The sequence below is a fragment of the Ricinus communis genome, chromosome 9, assembly GCF_019578655.1.
Source record: "Ricinus communis isolate WT05 ecotype wild-type chromosome 9, ASM1957865v1, whole genome shotgun sequence".
Classification (NCBI taxonomy): Eukaryota; Viridiplantae; Streptophyta; class Magnoliopsida; order Malpighiales; family Euphorbiaceae; genus Ricinus; species Ricinus communis.
This window is the reverse complement of record NC_063264.1, coordinates 8,258,429-8,279,794: the sequence shown is the minus strand read 5'-3', so window position 1 is coordinate 8,279,794 and position 21,366 is coordinate 8,258,429. Positions and strand designations below refer to the sequence as shown.

Sequence of the window (21,366 nt, the reverse complement as noted above, 5' to 3'; positions counted from 1 at the left end):
TAAAATTGTTATCTGATTAATATTATAAATAGAGTTCAATGAAATAAAATAAGAAGTAAGGGACTTTTTTGAAACTTAGAATTAAGGGACTTAATAAAAGAAAACTGAAAACTTTAAGGCTTTTTTCTTTAACAAGAAAAATTTAAGGCTTTAAAAATACATTTTGCCTATATAACACAGTTACACAATTTGTGAAATTCCTTTAGGACAAATAACCAAAATACCCTAATACGAAGTTCCATTTTACAGTTAAGAGGATTACCTGTTTCCAGGTCCATATTTGAAATCCAATCGATTTCTCAAATTCTACTTTCATTTTCTCAATTCTCAGTTCTCTATCACCCAAAATTACATAGGAAAAGAAAAACTCGAAAAGAGAACAACAATCAAATCATAAAATGACCAATTACGAAGGAGGAAGATACCAAAGAAACGGTACGGATTTTGATAACGGTAACTACGGCGGCGGCGGCGGCGGCTCCTCTCCTCCGCCTCGTGTTGATGATTACAGCGATTCCAAATCTCAGGTAATGTAATTAAATGAGAATTTTTTAAAAAAATTTGGCTTACTTTGTGGATTTTTGTGGGTTTTAGGGTTTTGTAGAGTTATGTGAACACTTTAAAAAAAAAAAAAGAAAAATTAAGGTAAGGGTGTGTAGTAGAAGTTTCAGTTTGGCTTACACTATCTTTGATAAAAATGAGGGTAAGGTAACTTAAGGTTGTGTAAAATAAATGAAGATAAAGGTTCTAGGAGGTAAGGTTACTCTGTTTGGAAAGAATGGATGGTAAATGAAAGAGGTTTTAGAAGGCAATTTAGAGTTTTTTAAACTATAACCTCCTCAACCACCGATTTCTTGAAGGGTTTTACTTCCAGAAACCTTACCTCTTAAGTGACACTTCCTTCCCAAACAAGAGTTGGAGGTTCCAAAATATTATAAAATTCTGAAAGACCTTGGAAAACCTTCATCCAAATAGGCTAAGGTTTTGATAAAATATGGAGTGTGGATTGTTATTTTCTTTTTTCATAATTGGGCCTTATTAGTGTAAACTTATGGTGAAATTAATTTCCGAGTGATTTTATGAATTTAGATTGGTCAGGTTTGGTTAATATTAGACTGTCTCATTACAATTTGGAACTTCTATTAGGTGTATTACTTTAGACATGTAAAACATCATGCAGTAAATTAGTTTCATTTGTTTAATGTTACTTTTGCTCGATTTAATTTTTTTTTTTTTTTTCCCTTGTTGAATTGATTGCAAAAATGGTTTGTTTTGGTAGTGATTTAATTTTTGTCATGCAAAGCATCTTGCAGGAAATGAATTATTTTGCAAATATTGACATTTCAAATTTTGCTTTGTTTTGTTTTATTTTGTATTTTTATCTTTTCTGCTAATAAAAATTTTTGAACTTACAGCACAGATCTCGTGACCATGAAAGAGATTCTTCAAAAAGTAGGGAAAAGGAAAGAGAAAAGGGGCGAGATAAGGAGAGGGGTCGAGACCGGGATAGGGACAGGGATAAGGATCGTGAGCGGGTCAAGAATAGGGAGAGAAGCAGGGATAGAGATAGGGATAGGGAAAGGGATCGAGACAAGGATCGTGACCGTCACCATAGGGATCTTGATCACCACAAAGATCGTAGTGAGATGGGGGAACGGGGAAGATATAGAGATGATGATGATTATCAGCGAAGTCGAGACTACGATAGGGACAGGTGGTGAAAAATGATTATCCATTTGAAACTATATTTGAAAATTGTTCTGACTTATTTTATTTACTTGTTAGACATACTATTCTTACTTTGTTTGTTAATCTAATCACAGGCGAAGAGACAATGATCTAAATAGGGAAGAGAATGGGCGATCAACTTCTCCATCAGATCACCATCACAGGAGCAGACATAGATCTCGATCACCAAGACAAGATGCTGATAGGAGAGAACGTGACGAGGTGTCTGGTGATATTTACTACTTCTAATGACCCTGCTATCTCTTGTTTGAGTATCTTATGCTTGTGTCCTGAAAAGCTTTTGCTTCCAATATTCATCATAAATGCAAGCAAATTTCTGTCTTTCTGATTCTATAAATTGTATACAAAATCTCTCTTTATTATTTATTTTTTCCTTAAAATTAGGCCCTAATGTATAGTGGCAAGTAGTTTCTGCCCATAGCTCTACATAATTATTATTCTTTTTTTGTTTTGGACAAAATCTTATTAAGAAAATGATGAGGATTTGTACTTTATAAGCCCTGAAACATTTAATTCGTTTTAGAAGTTGCCTTTTTTATTTCTTTTTCCTTGGTGTTAAATTGATGCCTAATTGAAGTGCTTGACAAAACCTTAATCTTCTCAGGTGACAAACACTAGGGGAAGTGAACAATGGTAAGCTGCTTATTGACCTTTTTCCCCTTAAGTTTGGACCAAAGTGTTGGTAACATTCCTGTGCTGTGAAATGACATCTTTAATCTTTTAATAATTAGCAGTTTTGATAAGCTGATTATTTTTGTAGCGTTGTGTAGGTTTGTGGGATAAATAACTTACTTCAACAGGGATAAAAATTTGCAAAAAGAAAGCACGGATGAACATTTTCAGCGTTATTTGTTGATGAGAATCATCCAAGTGCAGTGTGTCATTTGAAGCAATTTAATTCTTTTAAAATTATAGAGCAGACTTTGTTATACTATGTTGCAATCTTTACAAAACAAGGGAGAGAAGAAAACATAAGTCGTATTTTATTGTTGGAGTATTTAGTATAGTTTTTCTTGGTTTTATTCTTGATAAATAACACAGATGGTGGGGTGCATAGGATATGTGTGATGTTGTTGGTTTTATGTAGTATAGTTTCTTAGCATCATGTGGCTTTAGCATTAGTTTTGTTTGTATTCAAATAGGAGAATGGATTAAATATGTTATTACATACAATTTTCTTGTTTGTCTTATTATTATTTCATTCTTTTTATGTGATATCTGGGGTTATATTGCTGATACCTTGGCATGCTGGGCAGGAACGAGGATGATGATTCTTTGGCTAAGTTGAAAGCTGCTGAAGAGGCCTTGGAAGCAAAGCAAAAGGTAAAACCAACTTGTGAGGCTGCCTTACTTCTTTTACACGTTGAGCATTAAGGTGTGAGCATTGTTTTGTTGGCTAGTGAAGAAGTTAGATAATGTATCTAGTTTTTATTGCGTTAATATTGTGATCACATATTTGCAACTGCAGCAACAACCTTCATTTGAGCTATCTGGAAAACTTGCTGCGGAAACCAATAGAGTTAGAGGTAGGCGATTTCCACTCTTTTTGGTCTCACTATAGAGAATTGGCATGTTTTTATAAGTATTTGTCAGTATTGCCGAATCACTCTTTCTCTCTCACACACAAATTGATACAGGTGCTTTTGTGAGCATGGCTCTGTATTTGGAACTTTTGATTGGAAATTCGAAATGATCTTGTATTTCTTAGGATTGACTAATTTAATTTTTCTGGAATGCAAAAACTGCATAAAAATAGCAGATGCATATCCTTTTCAGAAAACACTAGTTTGTAGGAATTTGTAGATGTTATAAAACTTGGAATGCACTACAGGGAAGCGGCCCATGTTGAAATGCATTTACTGAGCTGAAATGGTAGAATTGATCCATTTTTGGAGGTGACTGAAACATGGATTTGAATAAAATTATCCTTGGTCTTCCCCTACTTTTGGTCAGTATGATTACACTCTAATTGGAATTTCTTTGTTATTCTAGAGTCCTTTATGGTTAGAATTTGATCTGTAATTTACTTCTAATGAGATATCAATAAATGCAGAGAGCACTTATGAGCCTTCATGATTGATCCTGAACTTGATTGCACTAGCACTTTGCTGAGCTAGTGCATAATCTATTTTCTTGTTGCTTGGTTTCAAATTGTCTTTTGTTTGTGATGTCATAAAAGTTCCTTTTTCCTTCTTTTGACTTGACATAGGACTTGCAGAACATTTAGCTAGTATTTATTTCAGTTGTGTGTAATTTTCTTATTCATATTCTTTCTCATTTTTGTGCTACTTTGTTTTCCTTAACCAGGTGTTACACTACTGTTCAATGAGCCTCCTGAAGCTAGCAAACCTAATATAAGATGGCGGCTTTATGTTTTTAAGGCTGGTGAAGTGTTGAATGGTATGTGCTGGAGAATCTCGTTCACTTCATTGTATGTTTGTTTGCTGTAAACTTGAATCCATGCATCAGACAACTTGAACTTTTCTCAAACTATGAATTATTTTCTTTTGTTAACTGAGATACTTGTCAAGTTAGTAGTTAGTTTTATAAATTCCATAAACACAGGGGTGATATACAGGCTTAGGATCATGCTGCACTTGGACGGAGAAATAGAAGAAGACAAAATAAATGTAATGATAATTTGGTTCTTTATCTCCATACTAAATAGGATAAACAGTAGAATTATTTTGGCATTCAAAGCAATCATGTAAATTGTTTGAAACTGTTAGAAGTTGTATTTATCTCACATCGCTTGGTTACTGAGCTTATAGTGTATATAAGTGGATTGGGCACCCTCTTCCTTTGAGCTAGCTTTTGAGAATGAGTTCTACCCAAGTCCATTTATCATGGTATCGGTGCGATGGTGGATTTGGAGCCGGTCCGTTTGCATGTCACGCTAAGCGTGAGGAGGGTGTTAGAAGTTGTATTTATCCCACATCGCTTGGTTACTAGGCTGTTATAATGTATATAAGTGGATTAAGCACCCTCTTCCTTTGAGCTAGCTTTTGGGAATGAGTTCTACCCAAGTCCATTTATGAGAAACTAAGCATCATGTACATAGAAATCATGGTTAATTGTAATAATCTCAAACCCATCCTTTTCTTCTGTTGTGTGGGAGCTTTCTTTCCCTTTGCTGTTTATTTTCCTAAAGGTCAATGATGGTCCATGGAAATTTCTGATTGTGAAAGTGGGCTTTTATTTTATTCTTTTTTCTTTTTCCACGGCTTATATTATGTTGTTAATGTGCTTAACGACAAGCAGAGCCCCTTTACATACATCGCCAGAGCTGTTACCTTTTTGGGAGAGAAAGAAGGGTTGCAGATATTCCTACAGACCACCCATCCTGTAGCAAGCAACACGCAGTCATTCAATTCAGGTACCTCAACTTTTAGCTGTCTTATTTCTCCTGCTGACCTGGTGAGGTATTTTCTGATTTCTTGTTTCTGCTTTGTTAGGCGAGTGGAGAAGGAGGAGCCTGATGGTACCATATCTATGCAAGTAAGGTAAGAAATCAGCTGATTTGTGGTTACTTGATTAATTGCATCAATTAGGATCATATTGGTTTGATCCTTTTCTAACACTTTGATTTCTATTTGCCACTTTAGGCCTTATATAATGGATCTTGGAAGCACAAACAAAACTTTTATTAATGTAAGCAAGCAAAATATCCATATATCTAGTTGCCCTATATTGATCTTTTCTCTTATTTTATTTTTTTTGATTTTTTTCTTGCAGTTATCATTTATAACTTTTCTTCTGTGTCTGCAGGATAACCCCATTGAACCTCAACGTTATTATGAGCTTTTTGAAAAAGACACAATTAAATTTGGCAATAGTAGGTAGGCAGCTAATCAATGTTTATCATGTTTTACTCGCATGGATCATTAAATAAACTGTTCTTGCTTCTCCCCTCTAATTTTTCTGAGCAATTTTGTGACTGTTAATAACAACGTGGTCAGTTAGAATTCCTTTGCAGGGCTAGAATTGCATTTTGATGTTTGAAGTGATAATGTAATTCTTTGGTTGCCAGCAGTTGGCTCCCCTTTTATGTGCATGCTAGTGCACTTGATAGGGATGGGTTACATATGAGACTGGGGAACTATGTCTGTATTGGGTGAAAAACATTTGAGTTGGGTAATGCCATGAGAACATTTTCGAGGAGTCTTATAACTATGTCTGTTGAGTGAACAATATTTGAGTTTGCTAATGCAATGGCAATATTTTTTGAGGGATCTTATAATTATGGCTGCTATTTGGGCAAAGTTGAAATCAATAGAAATTGTTTATTCTTGAGAGATTCTAGACTTTGAAAAATACGATAAACAAGGTATGTAAATGGTTCCTTCTGGCCTTTGGTTCATAGGTCTTTGTAGGTTTCCATCTTTGGAGGCTTGTAAGAGATTGAGGATATTTTCACTTTCTATTATTGAAAGAATATACTCTTATGGTTATTGAATTTCTTTGAATGCATCGATGCAAAAAGTCATTAAATTTTTGTTTCTTCCTTGTGGTGAAAAATCTTTGGAGAAACCTATGAAGTCATAATTATTTTTGTGCTGTTGGACGGGACTGTAGGGATGCAAAGAAGATGGAACTTCTCTCTAAAATCTTGGAAGTAAAATTAGTTGAAACATCCCAGAGTATAGAGATATGGTGCATTTTTTTTTCTGAAATGATTTTTCTACAAGTATCATTCTCTAATTGCACAGAGGATGTCATTTTGAGTGACTCTAGGCTGGAAGACGTAAGAATTAGTGTGCTAGTGGGTAGGTGGATGCTGGGTTGTGAAACAAGCAGTCTGTGTGTATTCTAGGTGGCTGGCTGTTGCTCTATGTGGAAGGGGAAGTTCTGTTTTAGTTATCTAGCTAAGAAAAGACTTTCTGGGTTATATTTGTTTTTTTTTTCCTGGTCAAATGGCAGGCACTTGTTCTGGTTTTGACTATGCTGACCGTTAGGATGAGCTTACATACACTGCTGACATTGAAGCAGTTCCTTAAGTTCATGGATGATTGAAAATGTTAGCAAGAACAACTTCTTAGAAAGTCTCTTGCTTGTTGGTTTTGCCTGATTCCTCATCGAGAAAACAAATTGTTTGTACATATTTGTGTCTAACTCATCCATTATGGGGCAGGGGCTGAAAGTGTTCAAGTGCCAAATGCAAAATATTGACGAAGTGAATTTTTTGTAACTAATTTGTGCCACTAAAGTGCAAAAGTTAAACAATACGACAAAATTGGAAATTATGTGAGAGGAAGATTAGCTTATAGAAAAATGATGTTGCCTCTATACGAATGCAGTTTAGATAATGATGTTTGAATATTTAGTTTATGTTGTTTGAATAAAGTATAACATGTCCTTCATTCATTAGATTAGGGAGTGTGGATGAGAAGTTGTTTCAGGTGGATTTGTAACTGCATCGCTTTATCCACTTTTTAGATCTAACCTTTGTTTGTGTATTAAAGAAAGCTTGTATGCTAGTTTCTCCAATAATGTATCCCAGTAGTGAAAGGAGGATTAACAAGTTTGTGACTAACATGTATCATGCCCCAAACTATCTAATTTCTAAGCTGATAGAGTCCAGTGGATAAATGTTACTGAATCTGCCTTGTTTGCTAGCGCCTTGTATGTAATTGTATTTTCACCACAATGTTATTCTTTTTGCCACTATCTGTTGTATCTTTGCGAAATACCTTATTATTCATCCTCACTTCTTAGAGATCTATTCAATCCAATTCAAGTTAAGTTTAATTAATCTGATTTCAAGTGATTTTTCCTCAACTGTCTTGTTAGTCATTGCCTTTTTTGGAGATTCTTTTAGTGATCTTCTGTTTCCTGCGTTTTCATTTGCATGTTGCTTCTGATGATCACCTCTATTATCTAAATTAGCCTGCTTCTCAACTTTTGCAGCCGAGAGTATGTACTATTGCACGAGAACTCCGCAACCTGATCGGCATCAATTTGTATTTCCAGTATGTTTTTCCATCTTCACTGTGGAGTAGTTTTAGCAACATTTTGCTTTTTTCCTGATAATTAAAATACCTTGCTTTTTCCCATAATGTTCATTTTGCCTTTAATCGAAATGAAGAAATCTTGTATCAAATGCAATCATCCTTTTGCTTCATGTTTCTTAATGCTCCTCTGTCTTTCTGTCTCTCTGGCAATTCTTATTACTCATTCAACGTTGAATGCAATATGCTGGGAATGGCCAGGATTTTTTCATCTAATATAATATATACTAGAACCTACAATTGGGTGTATGTTAATTTGACTTCATCGGAGCATTATTATAAGAAACTCTTGCTTAAATCTAATATTATTATTATGGGATAAGAATAAGAAAACACGGCTTAAATCTAATGTTATTATTATGGGTTAAGTACGAGAAAACACCGCGTAGTTATATTTTTTGATAGTTTTTTTGTATTTTTTAGGAAAAAAGAGTTCAAGTTACAACTTGTTATAAAAATAGGTATTTTACTATTAAATTTTTTTATTATTTTAGAGAATCTAATCATTTTTATTTTGATTATTCATTATTTTATTTTGAGCATGTTTAGAAATGTGAATTTGAAGCTTAAAAGCTTTTGATATTGTTATTCGACGGTCAGTTCGATCTCAATGAAGCAGCATTCCTTTTACCGCGATCTAACGATGAAATAATGACGTTAGGAGTTGTTCAGCTTGAGGCTTTCATTATAGTACATGATGAAATAATGACGTTAGGAGTTGTTCAGCTTGAGGCTTTCATTATAGTACATGCTTTTTCATAGTTATTGTCATCTCAACTTTTGTTGAGCAACTCTATTGCTTTAATCTAATATCGTTATTATGGGATAAGGTTAAAAATTTGATAAATTTTTAATATTCCTTTTAGAAAACAGAAAGTATGAAGGTTATAATTTGTTATAAAAATAGATATATGTTACTTCGTTGAAAATTTTCGGTCTTGAATTTTGATCTTTTATTATTTTTGTATTGAGCGGTGTAAAAATATGAGTTTTGAGCTTAACTCATAATATTATTGTTTGGCGGTCATTGGAGTAGCATCTTGTACACTATAATATATTAATGACCGAGTGATGATGTTAGAAATTATTTAGCTCTAAACTCGCATTATTTATACACGATGAATAAGATATATTTAAACACGATGAATAAGATAGTAATTACTCAAAATGAAGATAAATAGATCCTAGCATAGTGGAGATTTTAAAAGTAAAACACCTATTTTTACCATTTATCTTTGTTTTTTTTTATCTAAATAATAAAAAAATAAAACCTTTTCCTTATTATCACTATGAGATCTCCATTTCAAAACGTAGGTGCTCCTTAAAATGCCCTGAAAAATTTACTTCCCCTTCTCTGTGAAGCACCGAAACTTACGGGATTTTCTTTTTTATGGCTTATATATATTGAATAAATATTATTTATCTTGTAATACATATTGTTTCCCTATTTTTAATAGGGATCCTTTTACAAATATCCTTAAAAATGCCAAATATATCGTTTTTGCTATCAGAACTTTTTTCTTTCAAAAATATTAGAACTTCAAAAGAAAATATTTTAAAAATAAATTTAAGAACTATAAACACCACACCAATCCCTACTCTTCATCTCATCATTCTTATTTGATTTGGCTACACATATTATTTTCTATAATGACTTTGAAATTAAAATCAATCATTAATTGAAAAAATAATCAAATCTAAGAGTTTAGTTTTCATTTGTTTCAAGATATTATAGAGTATCAATAATTTTAATTTTTTTAGATAGATATTTGATTGTTTTGGTTGAAATTAAGTTATAATTGATAAATCTATATCATTGCAGGATGTTGGTAATAGTTTAAAGGATTTTGAGTTGAATTTTTGAAGGTGAAAATTGTAGGTAAACATAAAACTCATAAAAATAGCATATGTTTTTAATTACAAAAATACTGAAAATTGTATACATTTATACACAAATGGTATATGTTAACAAAAATTAGAAGCTCTTTTAGAAACATAATATGAAATATTAATATTAAATTATAAATTAAATTTATATCATTGCTGAATTTATTAATAATATAATTTATTTTAAAAATAAGTTAAATTTGTTTAAAAATAATTCAAAAAGTCATCATAATGAGAAATTTTTATATAAATGTAAAGTAAAAAATATCTGTGAGGTATATATTAATAAAAGATTCTAATTTATGTAATGGAATACTCTTGATTTTAAAAATAATTCTTTTCAATAAGAATGGGTATAATATCAGTTTTAATTTATTGATTTAGTTAAGGTTTATATATAATAACTCATTATTATTAGATATTAAAAGAATATCGTTGTGATAGTTATTTAATTATTCTATATTTTTATAAAATTATTAAATATTTTGTACACTTATAGCATAATAAAAATAAATAAAAAGCTAAACTCAAAAAATCTGCATATATTATATTTATTGTAGTATCTCTTGCATATATTTATAATATACTTTAAATATTTACATCTCTAAAAAAAAGTAAAAAGAATAGCAATAAATGGTGTACGCTCAATAAAATATGGTATTATACTAAATATATGTTTAGTATCTGTAACTATTTTAATTCATTTAAATTGCATATTTATAAAAATAAAAAGGTAAACTCTTAGAAAATAATATACGTTACACTTATTTTATTAAATGTTGGGTATAAAATTTAAAATTTAAAATTTAAAATTATTTAACATATTTTTATTCTGAAATTTATTTTTTTCGATAGTAAAAATATAATATAACATTTTTTAATCAAAACATAATATCAGTGTTCATTCAATATAATAGAATGCATTTAATTTATTTTAATATATATTCCTTATGTATAATATACTTAATATGTTTATATCTTTAGGAAACCACAAACAAAAGTTACAGTAAATGGTATACATTTTACAGATTTTAGTATATATTTTATATATATTTAGTATACATATAGTATGTAAATAGCATCTGAAACTGTTCTTTGGTTTCTGTTTATACTTTTGGTGTATATATGCACCTATAAGCTTGGCTATTATTAAAGACATTTTAGCCAATTTCGTAGATCATACATATTATCAAACATAATTAGTGTAAAATATAATCCTATTTAATCTAATTTATTAGTCAACTCAAATAGTCATTCAATTACTTGTTCATCCATGGTTAGCACCATTACAAAGAAAAGAATCGAATTAAATAGAATAATTAACTAGAAAGTCTTGAATTAATGCTCCATGCCATTTTCTTTCTTTGCTAGTTGTATAATAACTTATTTACTCTTCATCGTCTTATAAATTTGATTTCCTTCTCATTTTTCATTTTATATTTCTGAATATAGAAATGAAAAGAAACAATAATGTTTATCACTACACATAAAAGTTTCTAACATATCAAAATAACAAAGTTACAAATTAAAACTTTATCTTCTTAAAATTGTATAAAAATATTATTTATATACATAATTTAGTATATGTTCGTATATTTATAGTATATATATACTGTTTTGACTACGGTATCAAACTCATCAACATCACACCAATTAAAACCATAACCAAAAGAAAAAAAAATTCAGAAAATTCATCTAACACCTTAGGTGGGTGTTCAAATATTAGTTAATCATCTAGTTCTCTATATTCTCTAATATTAGAAGATAAATTACTATACTTTTTATCAAATTACTAAACTTTAACCTTCTAAAAACGAAATCAATAAAAAATAAAAAAGATCCAATATACTTTTTTTGATTTTACCAAAAAAGAAAACATCATCTAATTCTCTACATTCCTCATTTTACTCTTTTTGATTCTATAAAAAACGATGAACTCATCTTCTATACCAAACATCACCAGACATCTCTACTGCACAAAGAATACTAATAATAGTTATCTCATCGATCTTCACACCCATTAATTTCATTTTTTTCGACATTTTATTCCATCAACAGGAAGCTATTTCTAATAGGAAGCCTTCTCTAGATATTTTCTTCACTATTCAATTACCCACTAATTTATAGTAGATGAAACAAAAATTGAAGGTGAAGGATACATTTGTTGAGCAGAGGGTAGAGAGAAAATTAAAGAGAGAAGGAGTAGAATTGGTACAATTATTGAGGAGAAAATGAAATATTGTAAAAAAGAGGGAGGTATAATTTTGCTTGAAAAAGAGATAGAAACTTTTAGGAAAGATAACTAGATACCGTATAAAAAAAAAAGAATATCAAAAATAATAAAAATTAAAAAATATAAAATATAAATTAAAAAATGTCACTGTATAAAAGATATTTTGTCAAAAAAGACTGTAAACCAAGTAATTTTATCTTTTTAAAATTATGTTATTACCTCCTTGAGGTTTGGTCTTATATGTAACATTTGTTAAATGACATATAATAGATGATTTTACCTTTTTATGCTATTATTATTTAATCCTCAAGGTCTGACTTATTACACTAATAAGTCCCTATATCACCCCTTTGTTGATTTTTATTATTAGTCAACTTAGTTAAAAAAGTAATTTATAATGTTTAACTAGAAATATACCTCTATTTTACTACAATAAATAAATTTAGTAGGATTAACAATTATACTATGATTATAATAAATATCATATGTCAGAAAGAATAGTTGATTATTATTGATGTAAGAATTTTATTTTTCTAAAAATAAGAAAAAACAAATAAAAAATATTAATTAATTAGTTTTTGGTAGACACTAAAATGAACTCGTATTAAAATAAGTTTCTAGTTAATAAGTTTTTATTTTAATAATATGAAATTGGTAGTGTTTGCTTAATTTTTTTAATCTTAATAGAATTAAGATTACCATTCTAAATCGAAGTTATTAGTTAGTTATAATCGTTAAACATCATAATTAAATTGTGCTAACAAGAGATTAAGTGTAATATCATAAAATATATAGGGACTAACTAGTGAAATGAGCTAATAATTAAGGTTTGGTTTGTATATATAAAACCAAATCTCAGAAATAAATAGTATCTAATATTTTTTTTAAATAGTGACTCTAAAGAATAGTTATGAAAGTTAATGCCTATGTGGCGCCCAAAATTCACTTTTACTTTCTGAATCAATGAAATATATGCCCTAGAAAATAAATGAAAGGATGTAACCGTAAATGAAAAAATAATTTTAAAAGGGCTTTTCTTTTTCGAATCAATTTTAAAAGGAATTTAATATAATATTAAAAAAATATAAAAAGTGAGTCGTATTTTAAATTTAGTTCAGGAAGTAAATAGTATCTAATCGATAAATATTTAATTTGATATAAGGGATTATTATTTTAGCCACATGTCAACCCTCAACTTGTATAGAAATCTCTCATCGGAGACCAAAACTGTCTTCTTTCTCCTTATAGATTTTGCGTATCCTAAACATAATTGGCAATTAAAACTCCATCAGAAAAAATTGGTCATACATGCTTTTCTAAAAACAATGAAATTACTAATATAGTCATACATATAAGCAAGGTCATTGCTGGGTAGATTTCATCACGTGCCAAGCAACCCGTTTCATAAATTGCTGGTGCTGTATACTATGTAACATTTATCTGTTAATTTGGTGCGTCATTTACATTTTCTAAATATTTATGGTAAAAACAGGAAGGAAAATCTACCAGGAAAAGAAGATAACTAAAGTCCCACAAGGCAACTGAGATAGCCTTCTTTTTTCCTTTCTTCCTTTTATAGGGTATGGCATTGATTATTAAGGTTTTTCCTACTCAAATAAAATCTAACTTCACTCCAAAATGTACACCCATAGTGGATACTTCTTGGTTGTCTCTTTCTTACCATTTCAGTTCCTACTCCAGTTATAAAATTGGCAGTTTGTTTTGTCAGAACAGCCGAACAGGCATACACACCCTTTCACCAAAAATCAATGGTCACTTCCAGATTATAACTGCAACTATATATATATCTGACCCTTGTTGGAAAAACACCGCACACACATCAAATTTCCCTTTGCACATGGAAATGAAACACTTCAAAGCCATGGACGACGACAGCAACAATGTAGACGTGTTCAATAGGCTGACAAGCTCTCTCCTTGTTCTTATTGTCAGTTATCTGCCATTCAGAGAAGCAGCAAGAACATGCATCTTGTCTAAGCAATGGGTTGATGTTTGGCGCGAAACGACAAACCTTGAGTTCAATGAGAACTTCTTTGTTAAACCTGAAGAAACCAAAGAAAACCAGATGATTCTTAGAAATTCTTTCATTGATTTCGTCAGGCAGTTTGTTGCACAATACCCACAAAAGGGTATTCAAAGATTTGCATTGGCATGTTCAGATCCTCAAGCTTTCCTCTCTGACATCAGAAACTTTGTCGTTTTCGCCATTTCACGTAATGTCAGAGAGTTAGAACTAGATTTCTCTGATCCTACATGGAGAGAAGACAGTCTCGATAGTCATCAACCGGCGTTTGAATTACCTTTGCAGATTTATCAACACAAAAGACTTGTGTTACTGAAGTTGTTTTCATGTCGTTTTGATGCCTCTAGGTTTACTAATTTTAGTACACTGAAGAGTGTTTCTTTAGGTTGGACAGGAATCAGTGTGGTTTCAATTAAGGCTTTGTTGGTTAATTGTCCTTTGATAGAGAGTCTGAGTCTGAAAAAGTGTTGGGACTTAGAGCACTTTGAGATTTCTTTACCAAACTTGAGGCTAAAGAATTTGGTTCTTGATAACTGCAACTTTATTCAAGATTGGTTTTGTATTGAAGGACCCAAATTAGAGTTCTTGAAATATTCAGGAAGAATAGGCCATTTTCACATGTCCAATCAACGTAATATGGTTGAGGCTGATCTAGATTTTGGAATGGAGCCTGAATTTGATGATGTTGGCTCTCTTCTTTATGACTTCTTACAAGAATTTTATGCTGTTCAAATTCTGACTGTGTGCAGTGTCTTGCTTCAGGTAATTGTTCATATCATCTACTATTTCTATCTAATACATATAATAACTTTCTATATTCATTGATCTATATTTGATCGTTGCATACACACTACACGTAAGTTTAAATATGTTCTCATATTTATTGTGTCCCTTATAATAAATTTAGTAATTCTGTCATATAATCTAAAACTTTATTAATATCATCTAGATTTATATTTGTCGTATTCAATTTTATAAAAGTAAAATTTATTGCACATATACTTAATGTTTAATCGAGAATGAATAACTATAATACACAATACACGTGTTGTTATATACCCGTCGTGTTCATTTTATATTAAATTAATAAATTAGAGAATTTTATTCAATCTTTCGAATGATCTAAGACTTCAGTTAATGCCATTTACATTCATACTTTTTTCACTTCAATTATTCATTTTGCAACGTAGAATAAAGAGCGGACACTCGTTCTAACCCTAAATTAGACGTTTATCATGTGTTATCTGATTATTAACTTTATTTTCCTTCTTCTCTTCACATTACTTAGCATACCTTCGCATGTCAAAGTATAGTGCTATTAATTAAATGATTAATGAAATTTGGAACTAAAAACACATTATGCTGTGGTGGCCACTGCAGATTATCCCCCAAGGAGACGAGCCATTTGGTCTGCAATCCCCGTTAAATGTCCGCCATCTGATACTGAAAGCTGCAGTGCATTTCAACGAATATTTTGGCATCAGATTCATGCTTAGGAGTTGTCCACATCTTGAGATCCTTACTTTTGACATTGGTCCTGCAAAAATTTTCCCTGTAAGCACTTGGAAGTGAGGAATATATATATATATATATATATTTATATATTTATCTTCTATACTTAGCACAGAAGAAAGGGCACATAATAGCTAATTGCTTGTGTTATGTGTTTGTTCAGGATTATGCACCTCCCTTTAGATTTAATCCTCATGAGTTTTGGTCAAAGGATTTACGTATCCAGAGGTGCATCAGGAGCAGCCTTAAGGTGGTGAATGTCAAAGGATTTAGAGGAACTCTGAGTGAATTATATGTGCTGAGATACATAATCTGCTTTGGTGACCAACTCAGGGAGCTTAATCTCTATGTTGCTAATGAAGAAGGTGAGAATGGAGAAAATAGAGACACTTACATGGAAAGAGTTGAGCTTCTTTTGAAGTTCATCAAGCGTCATCAGCAGCTGCATGTATCAGTCTTCCTGTAACTTCAATTTCGTTTGCGTACTCATTGTTTGTAATTTGTGTGTGGTTTTTCTCATCCGTTCATGAAAATGTTGTAAACTTTAAACTGTCTGTGTAATAAACTCTTACATTGTTAGTAAAGTTTTTATTATTAACGGGGAAAATCTCTTGTTACACTTAGTGAATGTGTCCACCTATACACTAAATCGATAGATAATTGACATATATTTATTAGTTTTAAATAATAAAATATGGGTCAATCATCTAATATCAAAATACAAGATGCTTACGTGTTATTCTTCTATTAGTTGTAATATATACATTAAACTCAAATAAGAATCGCTCGCTCGCGATGAATTAGAAGCAGTCTTTTCGAAAACAACCAAATTATGGTCTCATTTTAATGCAACGATGAATTAGCAGAAATTACAGTGGCTAGCCACGTTGGACATTAATCAAAATAAAAGGATGGCTCCTAACATTTAGAGCCCTGAAGTAAGCATCATATATATACTGCAAAATTAGACTATCTTTTGCCTCTATCATTAGCTCGGGTAGTCCCCATTTCTGGTGTTTTAGTCACCTTTCAATGACTCCCTTAATTATGTGCGAGGAATTGCCCTCTTGAGTAATTGGAAGCGGGCTAGTCCTCGAAAATGCCCATTCGTTGGGGTTCAAAATCCGTTTCAGCGCGATGGTTGACTGTTCACGGACTAGCTGTATCTATTTTTTTTTTTTTGGATCAATATAAGCAATGCAGTGAATATAATAATTTTTCAACAGTATCTTATTATATTTGGTAGATGAGTTAGTTTTATGGATCGTTTTTTAATTTATGATGCTCAATTTAAAATAAAGTCTCACATTTAGTTGGAGATCCTCCTGGTGCCCTTATAGGGTGTTTCTTTTGCTAGGAATTGTGTTATGTAATGTTGTCTAGGCTTTTGCCTCCATTATGGAATTATTTCAATTTCATGAGGAAGTAAAAGAAAATGGCAAACTCGCTGTTGTCACTTTCCCATCCTCTTGCCATGTTTTCCACTTGAAATGGAAAATGTAAGGAAAATAATTCAAAGATACAGTGAAGGTGATGGGTCTGGGATCAGATTGGGAGACATCCATTAAAGGGAAAATTAGGAGTTGATAATTTATTGTAATTTTTTTAATTTATATTTATTTCTGTTGGCAAAAGACTCTGAGTACTGAATTCATAATTTTATATTCGCGAGTGTATCAAATTATTAATCGCAATTTTTAGATTATGCAATTATTAATAGAAATTCACCTTAGCTGACTTGGAATAAGCATTGTGTTTCATGCTGAAATTAATAATTTTCTTTAGAAAAAAAAAACATTTGACTTTTTATTTTCTTGAAATCTGAATGTTGGAGTGATTCGCTGGCAAACAGGATAATATTTGTTACTAACAAATATTCTGCATTCATGCAATGAACAGGTTTTCAATAGTGATCTAAGAATGACAGCAAATTAGCTATATTAAAACTAATCACACTCCAACAATTGTGCACCATTATATTATCAGAATTCTTATATTATCATCTGAAATGATTGAAGGGATTTTTTAACTAGCTGTATTTTAGGACATGGCAGGCATCTGATAGCATTGTTAAGTGCTAATATTAGAATCAATTTAGATTCTTAATTCACTTTTCTCTTGATTAATCTGAAGAAAAATGTCAAATGGGGATGTGGTTTCCATACCCTTTCTTTTCATTTTATTTTAATTGCAAATTTTCCTTGCATAAATGCTTCAAGAAACTAACTGAGATGTTAAAGGCATTTTTGTTTCTTTGTCTTTGCCAGAAAGATAAATAAAGGTATGAGAGAATATAACAGCTTAACAAGAAAACTATATAAAATGTCACCTCTTTTTATGTGTGAGTCACATATTTTCTTCTTTTAAATCAAGAAACTTTGTTGCTACAATTCAAGTTACTTAAACAGGGAGTGTGAAGTTAAAAGGAAAAAGAATATATATAAAAAGATTAACTAATTAAAAGAAAAACAAGAGGACCTGCAGAATCAATCTACTCAAGCTTGGGATGTTTCTTCTTTCTTGTTCTGTTTTCTTTTTCTTTTCTTTTCTTTTTTTTTTTTTGAATTTCCTTTTCCTTCTCTTCAGGCTATGTACAGAAGAAAGATCAATGGCTAAAGTATACTTTAAAAGTCAATTATAGGCTCTCCAATTGTCAAGTTTCTCTCTAATGTCCAAGGCAAGTTAAAGAGCTTTGCCATTATAAATTTGAAGATCTTGTTCACATTTATGTTGTGTTTAGCACTTGAAAAGAAAAGGGTTGCCTTCATTGCCTTTGCATATGCTCTTGCCTGCATAATTCACAAACAAATTCACACAAAAATTAGGTTTATCAACATACAGATTTTCATATTTCAAAAGTTCTTTAAAATTAAAAGAATCAATTTGCACGACAAGACAATCCATCAAGAGTTACCAATACGATATAAAAATCAAAAGAATACCCACAAGTGTAATTCAGATTGATTGAGAAAATAACATCATTTTCTCTTTAGATTAAGAAGGTTGTTTTCAAAATCTGAAATTGAATTCCACATACATATAAAGTATGTATTATAGTGTTTCTAAAAGCAAGTGGCCCTCTTCTTTTGCTTATCTTTAAACGCGGTGAGAGGGAAGCAAGCAAATGTCACAAACGTCAACTCAATTGTATTTGACAAATGAAAGACTTAATAATATTAAAGAGTAGAGACTCTTCAACAAGAGAGTCTTCTATGGGTCATTCCAAACACATCCTTCAATTTCATATGCCTCCCAAAATGGTCTGTCACATTCATTGAAAAATTTTAACTACTAAGTCCATCAACTTATGAAAACCTTTTTGCCTGCATTAAATGAACTTCTGTAATTCTTTATCGGTCCTTAAAAATAATAATAATAATAATAATAATAAATAGACAGTATCAATATTAGGTATAACTCGATTGGTACTGAAATTGTTTATAATATTTTAGAATTTTGAATTTGAATCCGGTCAAAACTAATTAATTAAAAAAAATTAAATTGGGTAAAACACAAATATTATGAAGATTTTTTATTTAATTTTTTTATATATTTAATCCTTACAACGCAAAAAATTTTAAAATGTATCAATTTAGTCTTTGATGATTTGTTATAGATTATCATAAGAATGCAGAGAGACCATAAAGTTGTATTGGAAATTCAATTGTGAAGTTTTTATGTGTATTTTCACAAGAAAGTGAAAAAATAGTAAACAAATTATGAAAGTTGATGATTATTACCTGAGTAACTATTGTCCATTGCAAATTGGGGGGAAGTTGGACAAAATCATCAAATTTAGTCCCTATTAGTATGGGAATTGCTGTCTAGAAACCCAAAAAGAAAATATTAGAAAAGGAAAGAAAAAGGACAAGCAAAAAATAACTAGCTAGAAACATCATTTTACACAAAACACAATGTGGTCCATTGTTAACTTTACAGATGCAGCTAAGTCCATATCATTAAATACAAAGTAACAAAGCAACACAACACACACATAGCATTGATATAGAAGAGAATTAAAGCCATCAATTGTATGGCTCCACTATTCAATTGGATTTTTGGTAATATCATCTAGTGAAATTGGTCATCCATTAAAACTAGCACTAAATTTATAATGGCCCAGCAATTGAATCAGACACCTGTGTTCTTTTCTGAATTGTATAGATGTTAAATATTACTATGTACTTATGTGCATAATTGAAGCCACACCTCAAAAAAAAAAAAAAAATGATAACTGAGTAATTAGGTAAGTGATAGGTTTTCACAAGTCTGTATGGTACCGGGCCGTCACGCCCGGGAGTTATTACCACTGGTCGTCTTTTTTTTTTTTTTTAAATATGGAACTAAATTTATACAACAAAGGAGCTTTAGTGAAAATAAAATTGTTTAGGTACCTGATTCCATTTTCTTGCTTGACTATACCATTCAACAACACTGAACACAAAAGGAAAAAAAAAAAAAAAAAGAAGACCACGTAGATCTTGCATTAATGTTTAATTATGTTATATCCAACAAAAAAGAAAGTTAATTAATTATTAACTAAATTACCTGTTAAGAGTACACCGACTAGTAAGATCAAACATGAACAAAATTGCTACTGCATCTTTACAGGCAATAGGAACATGATCAAGTGACCTACTATCACCTGCACTTATATTAATACAAACATTAATCATTAGTTATCATCATTCAAAACCCATAATTGTGTCCAAAATCAGCTAAAAATATGTATAAACTTGGTTAACTGATCAATTAATTAATTAACATATATACCTCCTACATCCCATATGCTGAATGTGATCCTTGCACCTTGAACAGATAATGTTTTATCCATTAAATTCAATCCTGTCATCTCCAAGCATTTCTTCTCTTGCTCATCCCCTACATACTTGACCTTGATAAATTCCAAGAGATACAAAATATAATTAATTTAATGACTAATGTATATTTACTTGATGCAAACATGTCAACCAAAAAGAGGAAGAAAAAGAGAAGAAAGAACTTTCCTAGGAAACAAACAAGCCATCATGCTTACCACAAAGCTAGTTTTTCCAATCCGACAATCACCCAACAAACTGATCTTCAAAGGAACTAAATCAGAATCTGCGTTGTACCCACTAAACCTCGAGGAGAGCTCCTCCGATGGGGCAAAGCCACCAGCTTCAATAGCCTCCGGCGGTGGAGAGGAAGGCTGGCGAGTAAGCCGGCGATACCTAACAGGCTTACCTATTGAACAAGCAAGAATTCTATCCCAAATAAACTGAAAAAACTGTCTGAAAACTGATACACGTTCGAGTATACTCCACTTGATAGTAACGTGAAGATTAATCTTTCTACAAATCTGTGTCATCTTCTCACGAACTATGATGATTTTGGCCATGAAAATGGATGACTATTAATATGTTTGCTTCAAGCCGTGTCATGGTTTGGTACTGTTTGTGCTTGTGTTTGTTTGGTTTGGTGTTGGGGATGTGCTTCTTTTTATGGGATGTTTTTCTCTTTCTTTTGCCTCTTAGACTAACCTATAAGAGAAGGTGGTGAGACATGGCTGTGCGTGCCGTAGGGATGGACGGTTGACCGCTATTTTACTTATGCCTAAACAGTCCAAAATGCCGGCTTTTCTCGGGTCCAACAATGGATTACGGGCACGACATGAGGGTCAATTTTGGGGGGGTCCTCGCCCCCTATCAGACCAAACTCCAAAAACAGGGAGGGTGTGATGAGGGGCATTTTGGTCATTCCGATAATGGTATGTTGGTCGTTTTATGTGAAAAAAGGTATATTTTAGTCATTTTAATGAAAAGGGGCATTTTGGGAAAGTGGGTTAAATGTGTATTGGAGGTATAAAACTAAGTTTTTGTCAACATACACAGAGCACGAGCATCTTGTGAGGTGTTTTTTCAGATAAGAAAAGCTAGATTCAAGAATGTGAT

At 31.3% G+C, this 21,366-nt stretch overlaps 3 protein-coding genes across 4 annotated transcripts; 2 read left to right on the top strand and 1 right to left on the bottom strand.

Annotated features, from left to right (window-relative positions):
- Window positions 1-207: 207 nt before the first annotated feature.
- Window positions 208-7,900, top strand: LOC8260812 (FHA domain-containing protein DDL). Of its 2 annotated transcripts, XM_002522957.4 has the most exons (12): window positions 209-527; window positions 1,416-1,714; window positions 1,824-1,950; window positions 2,354-2,382; window positions 3,006-3,072; window positions 3,218-3,275; window positions 4,057-4,149; window positions 5,011-5,125; window positions 5,205-5,252; window positions 5,355-5,400; window positions 5,518-5,588; window positions 7,657-7,900. In XM_002522957.4, the coding sequence occupies exons 1-12, from the start codon at window positions 399-401 to the stop codon at window positions 7,694-7,696; spliced, it is 1,122 nt and encodes a 373-aa protein (XP_002523003.2). In that variant the 5' UTR covers window positions 209-398; the 3' UTR covers window positions 7,697-7,900. The 2 variants fall into 2 exon arrangements, with proteins under 2 accessions (XP_015577143.2, XP_002523003.2); XM_015721657.3 differs by lacking the exons at window positions 5,355-5,400; window positions 5,518-5,588 and having other exon boundaries at window positions 208-527; window positions 5,205-5,247.
- Window positions 7,901-13,494: 5,594 nt separating this feature from the next.
- On the top strand, window positions 13,495-16,032 carry LOC8260811 (F-box protein At3g62230). Its single transcript, XM_015721655.2, has 3 exons — window positions 13,495-14,683; window positions 15,302-15,475; window positions 15,597-16,032. The coding sequence occupies exons 1-3, from the start codon at window positions 13,736-13,738 to the stop codon at window positions 15,897-15,899; spliced, it is 1,425 nt and encodes a 474-aa protein (XP_015577141.2). The 5' UTR covers window positions 13,495-13,735; the 3' UTR covers window positions 15,900-16,032.
- A 1,715-nt stretch (window positions 16,033-17,747) lies between these two features.
- On the bottom strand, window positions 17,748-21,095 carry LOC8260810 (septum-promoting GTP-binding protein 1). Its single transcript, XM_048379599.1, has 6 exons — window positions 20,469-21,095; window positions 20,207-20,327; window positions 19,982-20,078; window positions 19,828-19,867; window positions 19,174-19,257; window positions 17,748-18,222 (listed from the first exon to the last, which is right to left on the bottom strand). Exons 1-6 carry the CDS (start codon window positions 20,811-20,813, stop codon window positions 18,058-18,060), a joined length of 852 nt encoding a protein of 283 aa, XP_048235556.1. The 5' UTR covers window positions 20,814-21,095; the 3' UTR covers window positions 17,748-18,057.
- Between the last annotated feature and the right edge of the window lie 271 nt (window positions 21,096-21,366).

Bases quoted from the DNA above. Each gene is read 5' to 3' on its own strand.
- LOC8260812 (XM_002522957.4), top strand. From the start codon at position 399: ATGACCAATTACGAAGGAGGAAGATACCAAAGAAACGGTACGGATTTT. The intron at 1,951-2,353 runs GTGTCTGGTGAT...TAATCTTCTCAG, and splicing joins ATAGGAGAGAACGTGACGAG to GTGACAAACACTAGGGGAAG. The intron at 5,253-5,354 runs GTAAGAAATCAG...TTGCCACTTTAG, and splicing joins ACCATATCTATGCAAGTAAG to GCCTTATATAATGGATCTTG.
- LOC8260811 (XM_015721655.2), top strand. From the start codon at position 13,736: ATGGAAATGAAACACTTCAAAGCCATGGACGACGACAGCAACAATGTA. The intron at 14,684-15,301 runs GTAATTGTTCAT...TGGCCACTGCAG, and splicing joins TGTGCAGTGTCTTGCTTCAG to ATTATCCCCCAAGGAGACGA. The intron at 15,476-15,596 runs GTAAGCACTTGG...GTGTTTGTTCAG, and splicing joins GTCCTGCAAAAATTTTCCCT to GATTATGCACCTCCCTTTAG.
- LOC8260810 (XM_048379599.1), bottom strand. From the start codon at position 20,813: ATGGCCAAAATCATCATAGTTCGTGAGAAGATGACACAGATTTGTAGA. The intron at 20,079-20,206 runs GTATATATGTTA...ATATAAGTGCAG, and splicing joins CAGCATATGGGATGTAGGAG to GTGATAGTAGGTCACTTGAT. The intron at 18,223-19,173 runs GTAATAATCATC...TGAATTATGCAG, and splicing joins AATGGACAATAGTTACTCAG to GCAAGAGCATATGCAAAGGC.